Consider the following 12,427-nt stretch of genomic DNA (forward strand, 5'->3'; position numbering starts at 1 on the left):
AACATATATATGGAATCTAGAAAGATGGTACTGATGAACCTATTTGCAGAGGAGCAATGGAGACACAGACATTGAGAACAGACTTATGGTCACGGCTGGTGGTGGGAAGAAGGAGAGGTATAGAGAGAGTAACATGGAAACATACATTCCCGTAAATAAAATAGATAGCCAGTGGAAATTTGCTGTATGACTCAGGGAACTCAAACTGGGGCTCAATAACAGCTTAGAGGGGTGAGATGGGGAGAGGGGTAGGAGGGATGTTCAAGTATGAGGGGATATGGGTAAACCTATGGCTGATTCATGTTGACTTTTGGTAGAAACAAATGCAATACTGTAAAGCAATTATCTTTCAATTAAAAATAAATAAATCAAGACAGTAGCATTATTTGTGATGGCAGTATTATAATATCCCCAAACTACAAGTGACCAGAGTAGACTGAATAAATTGTATATTAATTTCTCTAGCAGTGAAAACAAACTTCATTTACATGTAACTATAATATTAGAAAAAAGTGAAACATTTATTAACGAGTAAAACTGACTTTCGGTATAAGAAGTCAGATTTGGGGAGACAGAAGTAATAATCAGGAGAAGCACAAGTCAACTGCTGGTAATATTCTATTTCTTGATGTAGTGATAATTATGTGAGGTTGTTCACTTTGTGATAACTAAGTGTTTAATTTATGTGTGTTATACTTGAATTAAAGAGTAAAATATACAGTGTTTTTCACATAAGTGAGTAATTTTATTTTTAGAAATTTATCCCCTAAATATACTCTATTTGAGTGAAACTAAATCATAAAGGATATTCATTTTTGCACCGTTAATAGCAATGGCCTATGGCTTCCTCAAGTTCAGGCTGGTGAGTTGGAGTCCTCACTCTGGTTTGGCTGCATTTTCTGGCTTCACCAGTTCAGGGCTAGGACTGTGACACTAGGTTGGAGATGATGCCCTCGAAATGTGGGCTGACTGGCCGCTGGGTCAGGAAGCACACAGGTCTCTTTTGGTAGTAATTTGATTTTTATTAATATTAAAAACTGTATGGAGGTATTAACATTGATAAAAAAAATTTTACCAAGCATGCAATATGAGTTTTGACAAATATACATGACAGTGTAAGTTATGTAACCACCAACAGACTAATTTTATAAACACTATTCATCACCTCAGAAGTTCCCTTGTGCCCTTTTATTACCTGTCACTACTTGGCCCTGTAAAACCACTGATTTGCTTTCTGTCACCATATTTTTATATATATTATAATTTTATATAAATAGAAGCATAAATTATCTTGTTTTCTTCCACTTAGCATAATGCTTTTGTGATTCATCTGTTATTAGTAATATTTGTGACTTGTTCATTTTCATTGCTTCATAATATTCATTTATGTGGATATACAAAAGTGTGTTGTATCTATTAACCATTGATGGAAATGTGGGTTTTTTCCAGTTTGGGACTATTAAGAATAAATCTACCATTAGCATTCAGGTAAAAGTCCTTATCGGAGAAGGCAATGGCACCCCACTCCAGTACTCTTGCCTGGAAAATCCCATGGGCAGAGGAGCCTGGTAGGCTGCAGTCCATGGGGTCGCTAAGAGTCGGATGTGACTGAGCGACTTCACTTTCACTTTTCACTTTCATGCATTGGAGAAGGAAATGGCAGCCCACTCCAGTGTTCTTCCCTGGAGAATCCACCTGGAGGAGCCTGGCGGGCTGCCATCTACGGGGTCACACACAGTCGGACACGACTGAAGCAACCTAGCAGCAGCAGCAGCAGCAGCAGCAAAAGTCCTTATGTAACATTTATTTGTATTTTAATGGGTAAATAAGAGCAGAATTTCTCAGTCATGTGGTAAGTATATATTTATGAGACAGAATAAACTGTTTTAGAAAGAGGTTATATCACTTCGCATTTCTATGAGAACGTATGAGGGTTTTGGTTTTACCACATACCTGTCAACAGTGCATAGTGTTGATCTTTTCAGTTTTATCTACTCTGATGGGTTCAGAGGTATCTAATTGTGGTTTTAATTTACGTATTCCTGGTAACTAATTATGTTTGGCATCTTTGAAGTGCTATTTTCACATTTGTGCATGTTTGGTGAAACATCTGTTTATATCTTTTGCTTACTTTTTAAATCAAATTATCTTATTATTACTGGGAGTTCTGTGAATATTCTGAATAAGAAATGTATTTTCCACATTCATGTTTTCCTCAACCTTCTTGAATATCTGGAATATATTTTCCAAAGCATTTTTAACATCCTTTTTGGCCAATTTTACCATCTATTTTACTTCTAGATATGTTTCTGTTGATTTATTTTTCCCCCTGGTTATCAGTCTGTTTCTTAATTCTTTATATGCCTACTGTTAATACTTTTCATGTAGTTAACATTGTTAATTTTTTATTTATGTTGATATTTTATTGGATTCTTTTCAGTAGTTTTCTGGAAGGAAGTTATGTTACTTAGAATAGTTTTTGAGCTTGTTTAGGATGGATCCAGAAAAGCCTTTTAGTTTATGGCCAATTTGTTCCCACCACTGAAGTCACACCGCTGTATCTGTTTCCCCATGTATTTGGACATCTCAGCAGTGTGGCTGGTAGTGACATGAAATATTCTCAGCCTTGGATGAGCTTTGCAAATTACTCTGTTTTACCTTTGTTGGTAGTTTGTTCCCAAGCCTGGGGCAGTTTTATTTACATGGGTGCCCAGACACAATCTGAAGAGGGCCATTCTATAAATCTCGGGTGTATTCTATCTGTGCTGCTGTCTTCTCTCTGGAATTTTGCCTTATAAATTCTCACTGCCTTTGCTGCATCAGACTCTGATTTCTGTCGCCTCAGTTCAGCAAGACTTCTGATCTGTCCTTGAGCTTTGGTTTCCTGTGCTCTAGCCTGGGAAATTTCTCCATTTGCTAAACTAGAACACTTAAACTAGAATGCCTAAAGTTTATTTTGTTATCCTTCTTTCATCTTACTCTGTTTCCTGTTGACCAGTATGTGAAAACTGTTGTTCAGTATATTTTGTTCAGTTTTCTAGTTAAGGTGTAAGGTTAAATCCAATATCCTTTCAAACAACCATTGCCTAACGTCCTCAAACCTAAGGTATAACTTTCTAGTATTGTTATTTTTTAATTAGTTTATTTATTTTAATTGGGGGTAGTATTCTTATTTTTAACTCAAAAATAATTATTTTTTTGGTGTCATACATTCTAGTTGTCTTTTTTCTCAAAATTGCATTTGGGGACTCTTTTATACCTGTAGGCCCAGGAACTACATTTTAACGTTAAAAATTGAAGAGATATTAATTCACTACATTGTGTAATACTGTACATAAAGAAATATTAAGATCAATTCTAATTTGTGTGGAAACTTTTCAAAGTACTTTAATAACATTTCTGATTTGATGCTCATAAAAGCTCTGAACTAGATAAACCTAACATTGGAATTATCATTACAAAGTAAAGAAACTAAGGCCTGGCAATGTTTATTAATTTTTCTCAGTCACATAATCTATAAATGATGAGATGGAATCTTCTGACTTTTACAATGTTTTTTTCTAGTTTCCAGAGTCAGTCTTCCTGGAAGATGTAGAACTTTATATAAAAGAGCAAAACATCTAGTATGACAGAATTTTTCTTTTCACTTATTGTGAGAAAGGCAGTGTGGTGCAGTAGAAATAACTAGATTTACAGTAGCTGGTGACTCGTCCACAAGATTCAATCTAAGAAAATAACATGGAATCATTTCAAGTGAGGAAACAACATGCATACAACTATTTTATATTTAATTTAGGAAGCAAAAAGCACAGATTTACAATTTTTCAGCTAGAAGTCGTGTTGTGAATGGAGAAAAAAAGAGTTTAGTATATGCCAACAGAGGAGCCTGGCAGGCCACAGTCCATGGGGTGGCAAAGAGTCAGACACGAGCCAGTACAGCACAGCATAGCACAGTGGTTAAGGTGATCAAAAGATCTGCCTAGGAGATCTGTTCTAATTTTAGAGGAGATTTAGTTAAGAAATTAATTCAAATAGTCTCTGTAGTTTAATGGGACAAAATAAAGAACAAAAGATCGAGGATATTATTAAATTTTTGTGAATGAAAATTCTGTCTCTCTTCATATCTACCATAGTAACAAAACCTTTGATATATGAAATTAATCTTTATGTAAAGTCTTATGTCAAATATATACTCTGTTTAAGAAGACAACTAACTTGGAACCCCCAAATTATGATTTTATTTGAAAAAGGCATCTAATTGCATAAAGTATCTGTAGCTATTAAAGTGTGACATTTCTTGACCTAGTTTCCCCTTCATAGCAAGAAGATTTTCTGTTTTTACAGAAGAATCACATAAAATCAAGTTATTAAAGAACAGGCTGAGTAATCACTACTTACATGAGAAAATATCTGAGAAAACATTATTGCAGGTCATTCCTATTTTTTTGCAGTGGTCCTGGCTATTATAAAAGGTTAACCTCTCCTATGTAAAAGGCACCATTTCCTTCATGACTACCAATCACTGCCTGGCTTACCCAATCCTAAAGCATTATTTTCCAATAATCATATTTATTTTTTAAATTCAGAGACAAAATAATAATGGTTGGTGTGATACATTCTAGTTGTTTTTTTTTTTTTTTCTCTCAGAGTTGCATTTGGGAACTGCAATGGGCTGGCTGTGGTGGATTTTATACAGAAGACTGTACTGTTCAGCATGGGGACCATTGACCTGTATAGATCAAGTGACATATACCAACGACAACCACGCTCTCCTCGAAAAAACAAGCAGTTCATTGCAGGTAGGAGAGAAAACAAGATGATCATGAACTTATTTAGTTCACCTGTTTTCTTTCCTTTAGATTTCTTGTCTTCTGTGATGCTATTCAAATGCACAGCAGTATAAAATCAGCATAATTTATAATGCCATGTAAGTAAAATTGGGCAGAAACATAGCGAGACTCTGAAACGGTAAAGGTGTTTAAACTTCAATTTGTTATTAATGTTAGGAAGCATCTCAATGTTCTTAAGTTGAATTCCTAAGAAATAACAAAATAAGACACTATTGAATATAAAAATGTTAAGAAAATTCATCTCTTTTGTTGGAAAAAACTACTTACAATGGGATAATTTTCTTCTAATATACTATAGCTTTAAAAATGTAACAGTTATTCACCCATTATAATTTTTAAAATTAGCTCCATTTTTTTAGCTGTCATTTTTTTTGTTGGATGGTGACTTTCTTGGAGGTATTTTCACAAATGCAGTAAATGTTAATTAACATTTTACAATGCTATGAAAGATGATTTTTTTTTGACAGGACAATTATAAAGGAAAATATATAAAGTTATTAAAATACAAGCCAAAATACTTTCTACATGTAATACCAAACTTTGATATGCCAAGTTATGCAAAATTTTACTGAAATTTCAGTATATATCCAAATAGTTGGCTTTGTAAACATTGCCAATATTTTGTATATTTTTTGTCCACTGACATAGTTTAGTTGGTAAAAAAAAAACAAAAAAAAAACTGGTTGAGCTAAATGGTTTGCAGCTAGACATACACCTACAGTATTACATATTACATTATACAGTTTTTAAAATTTTCTGTATTTTTAAAATAATCAGTTGAATATTGACACTTTTACTAAATATACCAGGTGAAGACTATTATAAAGTAAAAAAAAAAAGTACATGATTGTAGGTTTTATTTTTAAAATTGTAAGTGTGCCAGATTTAACATATGAAAGTGATAAGTGAAGTTTCCCTTGGGACTAACAAAAAATTACTTGATATACTGCAATTCTTTGTTAATCTTTTTTTGTAAGCCTCAACCCTTTCTAAATTTATAGTCTAGACTCTTTTTCTGGAGCACAAAAGTTCTCCTTCAGAACCCACAAAACCTGGGTTTTGTGGCTAGGGATCTCATCTTTCAGCAATATTTTGGAGTGCCAGAAATATAAAACTACACAGGTTCTGCTTCTACTACTACTGGCTTTTGAAGGAAAGGCAGAATAGAGAAATTGTGCATGCATGTACCATGAGATTCCCTCATGATTGAGAAAGAGAAAGTTGATTTTTGAAAGTTCGTTTATTCTCGATAGATATTAGGGGAAAGTAAGCACTGTTTGTCTGCTGAAACACTAATTCAATCAGAAAAGCTGTGGATCTTAAGACAGTTCTAAGTTACTTGCTGGAAATACACTGTGGAATGACAAGAGATAATTCAATTATCATTTAATTTAAACTTACTGAGCCTCAAAAATTATGATTAGAACTCAGAATTTGAATGATTCAAAAATTGGGAAAAACTGGGATGAAGTAAACTATGCTTGTATTTAGTTATATAATGAGTACTCACTTTGTTATTAAAAAAAAACCCTAAAATCCCTAGGCTTTCTTGTTAATACTGAAGATTAAAGACAACCATTTTTATATTTATGACATAACATACAAATTATTTATAAGCTAAATAAGTTTACTATGTAAAATGCATGTAAGAGAAATGCCATTTATTTTTATAAGACTTGACTGAATAAAATTACTACAGCATACTCATCATTCATCTATCACCTCTTACTTTCTAATTAATTTATTTTTTAAATATCTCCTTTCTAATTTGATTACCTAAACTTGCTGCAATTTCTTCATCTTGGCTGTTCTAGATTCTGGTATGATATCACTTCCTTTCACTTTAGACTATTTTTCTCTCTTCCTTCTGCCTGCTGCTGATGCTGGTGTTCTGGCATGTTCCAAAGACAACTTTTGCATGCGTGGCCTGTCTAACTTTTATCCTGATTTAACGAAACGGATCCGTACTTCCTATCAGAGTAAGTTCTATAAAGGTTAGGCAAATAGCTTTTTTAAGTCATAATGCTTGAGTTAAATCCATACATCTGTGCTCAGTAATGTGTTTGTTAAAACACATTCAGCATGCATGCAAATTTTCGTTTTGTTATGGAAATGCAACCTGATAATTTTAATAAAAATTACATGAACACTTCAAATAGTTATTGTCAAATACCTATTTACCCATATTCATTGTTTCAGTGTTTCTTTTAAATCATGCATACCATGTGTTGTTAGTCCAAGAGCCATTGTCTTGTTTTGAGGAGGAAGAGCCATGGTGTCCTCGTAAATAATAAACCTGATAATCTAGTATCAATAATAATTGAATGGTTATTTTGGAAACTTTGTGCTTTTGGCCATTTTATAAAATTATTGTAACCAGGGCCACAATATTTGCTTTTTCCAATATAATTAGATTTTTTAGAGGGAGCCAAATATTTCCAATATCTGATGCATTTCATTCAAATAGAATATGCAAATAAACATTTCTATATTTATTTTAGGAGCCAAACACTGAAATTGGGAAATTAAGGTCGTAAATAAAAGTCAGTAATAATAACTTTTACTGTGGTAGCAAATGCAAATCTGAAAATGGTGGAGTTCAGATATTCTTAAAAATGGTACAGAAAGAATGAAGAGTTGAGAGTATGATTAGAGATGCAGATAATATTAGTGATGTTATGGGTGAATATTTATTGGTACGAGAATATATGTATAATATGTTAATCTATGCTATGTTTGAGAAAGTTTGCTTAACAATACATATAAGAAGATGTCGTGTTTGTATAAAATATACACATATGGATACACACACATTTGTTGCTCTTATTCTGCATTTCTTCAGACCTCACCTCACCAGCTTGTAGATATTGAATAAAATTACATCACTTATAAAAATCTAAAACTTTGTGTCCCATTAACTAAAGGATGTTAGTACTTTTGAAATCCTTAAAAATTTCTGGGGCCCAGAGGTGACTTGTTTTTTGCTCATAACTATTCCCTAGGTTTTACTGGAACACAGCCAAACTCATTCATTTACATGTTGTCTATGGCTGCTTCCAAGTTACAGTGGGCAGAGTTGAGTCGTTGCAACAGAAACCATATGGCCCATGAGACCTCAATATTTACTGTCTTGCTCTTCACATGAAAAATTTGCTGACCTCTCCGCAATACTATTCATTACCCATCCACTGCCACCTAAAAGGGTCCAGCCAAAACTTTTCCTGAAAATAGTCTCTAGGTGGTTTAACATACATACTCAAACTTCAGAATCCTAGTCTAGCCTTCCCATGGTGGAATCCCCCTATTGTGTGTGTGTATATGTGAATGTATCCATCTATACAGACGGAAGAAGTTTCTGGAACATGAGATTGTAAATTTTATAAATTTCTTTTAATATATTTTATTATATTTCTATAATAAACATGTAATGCTTTTATAGTGAAAGAAATTGGATACTGAGAATAAGAAGCAGGCACTTTGTTAAACTATATGAAGTCTACAATATCAACCATGATATAAAGCTTAAATGTCATTTACCTTGATTACTTCAATAATCTTATGTTGTCTTCAGAATTAAAAAAAAAAGATTTTAAACCTTCCTTCAGGGTACTCTAAAATATAATTCCTATCACATCTTCAAATGAATTTTCTACTATACCTATAAAAACACTCCTTTTAAGTCAGTGTGTGGCTTTTACTACACTTATAAGTGAAACTCTCTGGAAACTTTCCTTAGATTTCACTCCCTTTAGTAAACCTTTCCTGCTACCATCAGAGTGCTTTGCACCATTTCCTTAATTTAAAATGTCTACAATGCCCACAGTGTACAGACTTGGACACAATAGAGTCTGAACCACTTAACTGGTACTTAGATTTGTTTGTGTTTTTATGCATATGCTCTACCTTTGAAGGTGCACAAAGAGAACCTGAAGACCATTTGTAAATTTCTTATTATCCTCTTACACCAGCACAACTATGAGCTCAGTAAGTCAATGATGATGGTGGTGAGATGGAGTCTGACAGGTGATACTTTTTACTCACATGAACAATGGGAGACTTTTCAAATTTGATAGATGAGAGTAGACATGGCTTCTGTAGTTACTGGATTCACTGAAACTTAGAAAAGAAATCGTAGTTCCTTCTAAACAAAGAAATAAAGTGTCAAGACATAAGAAAAATCAAATCCTTAGAAGGCCATAATGAGATGCTACATGTCTTCCATGAAACTATGATTTGTAAATGAAATGAAATGCTTTGGAAAAAGCAGGAGACCTAGGGTCAGAAGGTTTATATCAAGTTTTCTTTTTTTTCTTATTGACTAGACATTATATTTATATCGTAAGCAAATAATTTAACTGCTCTGAGTTTCTTTTTTCTCATAAAGTAAAATCATAATCCCTACTTACCCTTTAGAGACTTTTGGAACTTTTCAAGATTAGCATTTATAATAGCACTTCTACAAATATTAGACATTATTTTTCTATAATTATCATCATCAAAGATGAAAGCCACACCACAGGTTACATAACTTTTGCAGAATACAACCAGTTTACGGAAGATTTAGGGCTAACATCCAGTCAGCTGCCTCATTGCCTAGTGCTTTTTACTTTTTACTTGTGATAATGACAAATTTTGCTAGTTGAAAATTGCTTATATACCATTTGAACCAAAGGAGGTTTAAAAAGTATGCTTAGGGTAGAACATTGTCAGAAAATGTGCTTATGCATCAATTTCTAGTTATGCAATGAGGGAATCCATTGGAAAGTTTCAATCCTACGTATAGATATTTTCTTTCTTTAACTGCATAGTTTTTTCAGAGTACTGGGAGTCATAACAGATCCTGGATACACAAATCAGAAGCATAAAGAAAAACTGGAGAAAAGGAGGGAAGATAATAGAAGAGAATTAGAAAAGAGAGTCAAATATTTTTTAAAAATGATTGGAGAAAGTCAGGAAAGAAGGAAGAGTAAAACAAAGAATAAGAGGAATGCCTCAAGGAACAAATAAATGGGAAAAGTCCATTCATTTAAAGAATATTTATTAAGCATCATCTGTGTCAAATATTTTTTAGCTATTAGACATTTAATGAATGAAATAATTATGGTCTCTTCCCTCAATGTATAAGAGAAAACATACAAAGAAATTTCTAGATAGATATACAATTATAGTTGAAAAAAGATAATGCTATCAAAGATAAAAAATGAGACATGTAAAAGTTGGACTGATTTTTTTAATGTGTTGTCAGTAAAGGCCTATCTGAGGAGGAAGCATTTAAGTGAATCCTTACAAGAAGCAATAAGACAAAGCTTTGAACTTACAGTTCTGAACAAGATAGAATAACAGGGACAAGGTTTAACATCCTTCCCCAAACACACAAACATAAACGGCTGTAATGGATGAAACTGTGGTTTTCAAGACATGAACATCAGGCAATGAAAACCAGTAATTCTGGCAGATGAGAAACAAAAGAAGTGGACTCTATTACCTGCACCTGTTTACTGCCCTGAGAGAGTTTCTAGATTGCAGCAAAGGGAGGAGGGGGAAACCCAAGAGGAAACCAGCTCCCTATGTCGAGAAGATGGGGATGAGAAACCTGGGAAACCAAAGCAGCTCCAGCACATAAAGAGAGGATCCCAGAGATCTACAGTTCCCTCCTTGAACAAAGTACCAGTCAATACACACATATGCTGTAGCTATCCAAGGACAAGAACCATCTGAAAGGTCTAAAGGAAATGGTACCCAACACTCAAACAATGGAAACAGTATCTATTTTTTACCACTAGGCAGACTAGAAAAATATCAGTGTAATTCATATCCGCTTCTAATTAACATTGTACTGGGGATTCTAGCCAGTATAGTCAGGCAAGAAAAATAAAAGTTATCCAGAATGGAAAAGAAGTTAAATCATCTTTTTTCATAGACAACATGATCATCTATGAAGAATATCTAATAAAGTCTACAAAAAAGCTACTACAACTAATAAGTGAATTTAACAAAGTACAGGATATAAGGTCGATATTAAAAAAATCAATTTTATTTCTGTCAACCTGTAACACTTAGTCATAAATTAAACAACAAATGTGAAAGATTCATGTATTGAAAACCAGAAAACATTTCTGAAAGAAGTTAAAGACCTAAAAAAATGAAGAATTTCATGTATCAATATTATTAAGATATCGGTTCTCTCCCAATTGATCTGTAGTTCAGTATAGTCCCAGTAAATATCCTGCAGACTTTTTAATAGAAATTGACAAACTGATTCTAAAGCCCATATAGAAATGCAAAGGATTTAGAGTAGCCAAAGAATATTATTCTTTAAAAAGAATGATCTTGGAGAACCAACACCACCTAATCAAGACTTTAAAAAAAATTAGTGTTACAGTAGGGGAAGGAGAGAAGGGGACAGATTGCGAAAGTAGCACTGATACATGCTACATGATATATATGTATACACTACCATGTGTAAAATAAATAGTTTGTGGGAAGTTGTTATATAACACAGGGAGCTCAGCCCAATGCTTTTGATGACCTAGAGGGGTGGGATGGGGCGTGGGGTGGGAGGGAGGTTCAAGAGAGAGGGGATATATGTATACATATGGCTGATTCATGTTGTTGTATGGCAGAAACCAACACAACAATGTAAGGCAATTATCCTCCAATGAAAAATAAATTTAAACATGAATAAAATTAGTGTTATTGAGTCAGGTTGGTATTGATCCAAAGACAAATATGTCAGTGGAACTCAACAGACACTCCAGAGATACACCTACACGTATACAGAACACTGATCTTTTTACAAAGGTGCAAAGGCAGTTACGTAGAGAAATAGTCTTTTCTATTAACTGTATTTAAACAACTGAATATCCTTTCATAAAAAAACTTATTTTGATTCATACTTTGTACTAAATTTTAATGATTTACAGTGGTTAATAAGCTTGATATAAAACTTAAAACCATAAATCTAGGGGAAAAGGAGAAAATTTTGTGACCTTAGGCAAAAATGTTTTAGAGAAAATATCAATGTCATGCTCCATGAAGGAACAAACATACAGATAAATCAGATTTCTTCAAAAGTAAACATTTTTTTGCCCTTTAAAAGACACTTCTGAGAATGAGAAGTTAAATCATATACTAGGAGGAAATATTTGCAAAGTGTATATCTGATTAAGGACTTGTATCTAGAATTTATTTTTTATTTTCTCAAAACTCAAGAAAGCAAGCAACCCAATAAAAATGAGTCAAAGATTTGAATAAATAATTCACAAATGAAAATAACGATTAAAAAATAAGCACATAAAAGATTCTGAACTTTCACTGTTAAGAAAATCAAAACTACAATAAGATAATAATACATTATAGTGGCTAAAATTAAAAAGAATGATCATACCAAGAACTGGCAAGAATGCAAAGGAAATAGAAAACCACTGGTGTGAATGTACAATGGTATAAAACCATTTGGCAGGTTCTTAAAGATTTAAACATATGCTTAATATGACCTAGCCAGTTTATATACATGTAGTTATCATATTTACCCTCAATAAATGAAAGCATGTGTCCATACAAAGACATTCACAGCA

General features: G+C 33.2%; 1 protein-coding gene across 2 annotated transcripts in view; it reads left to right on the plus strand.

Annotated features, from left to right (window-relative positions):
• Positions 1-12,427, plus strand: part of STXBP5L (syntaxin binding protein 5L) — a 323,261-nt gene that overhangs the window by 214,163 nt on the left and 96,671 nt on the right. Inside the window, exons 18-19 of one of the 2 annotated variants that reach the window (XM_068974295.1) lie at positions 4,648-4,799; positions 6,758-6,829. In XM_068974295.1, the coding sequence (XP_068830396.1) occupies positions 4,648-4,799; positions 6,758-6,829 (224 nt within the window). The remainder of the gene's footprint in view (positions 1-4,647; positions 4,800-6,757; positions 6,830-12,427) is intronic. The other variant, XM_068974303.1, reaches the window with a different exon arrangement.

This window comes from Capricornis sumatraensis, chromosome 1 (assembly GCF_032405125.1).
Source record: "Capricornis sumatraensis isolate serow.1 chromosome 1, serow.2, whole genome shotgun sequence".
NCBI lineage: Eukaryota > Metazoa > Chordata > Mammalia > Artiodactyla > Bovidae > Capricornis > Capricornis sumatraensis.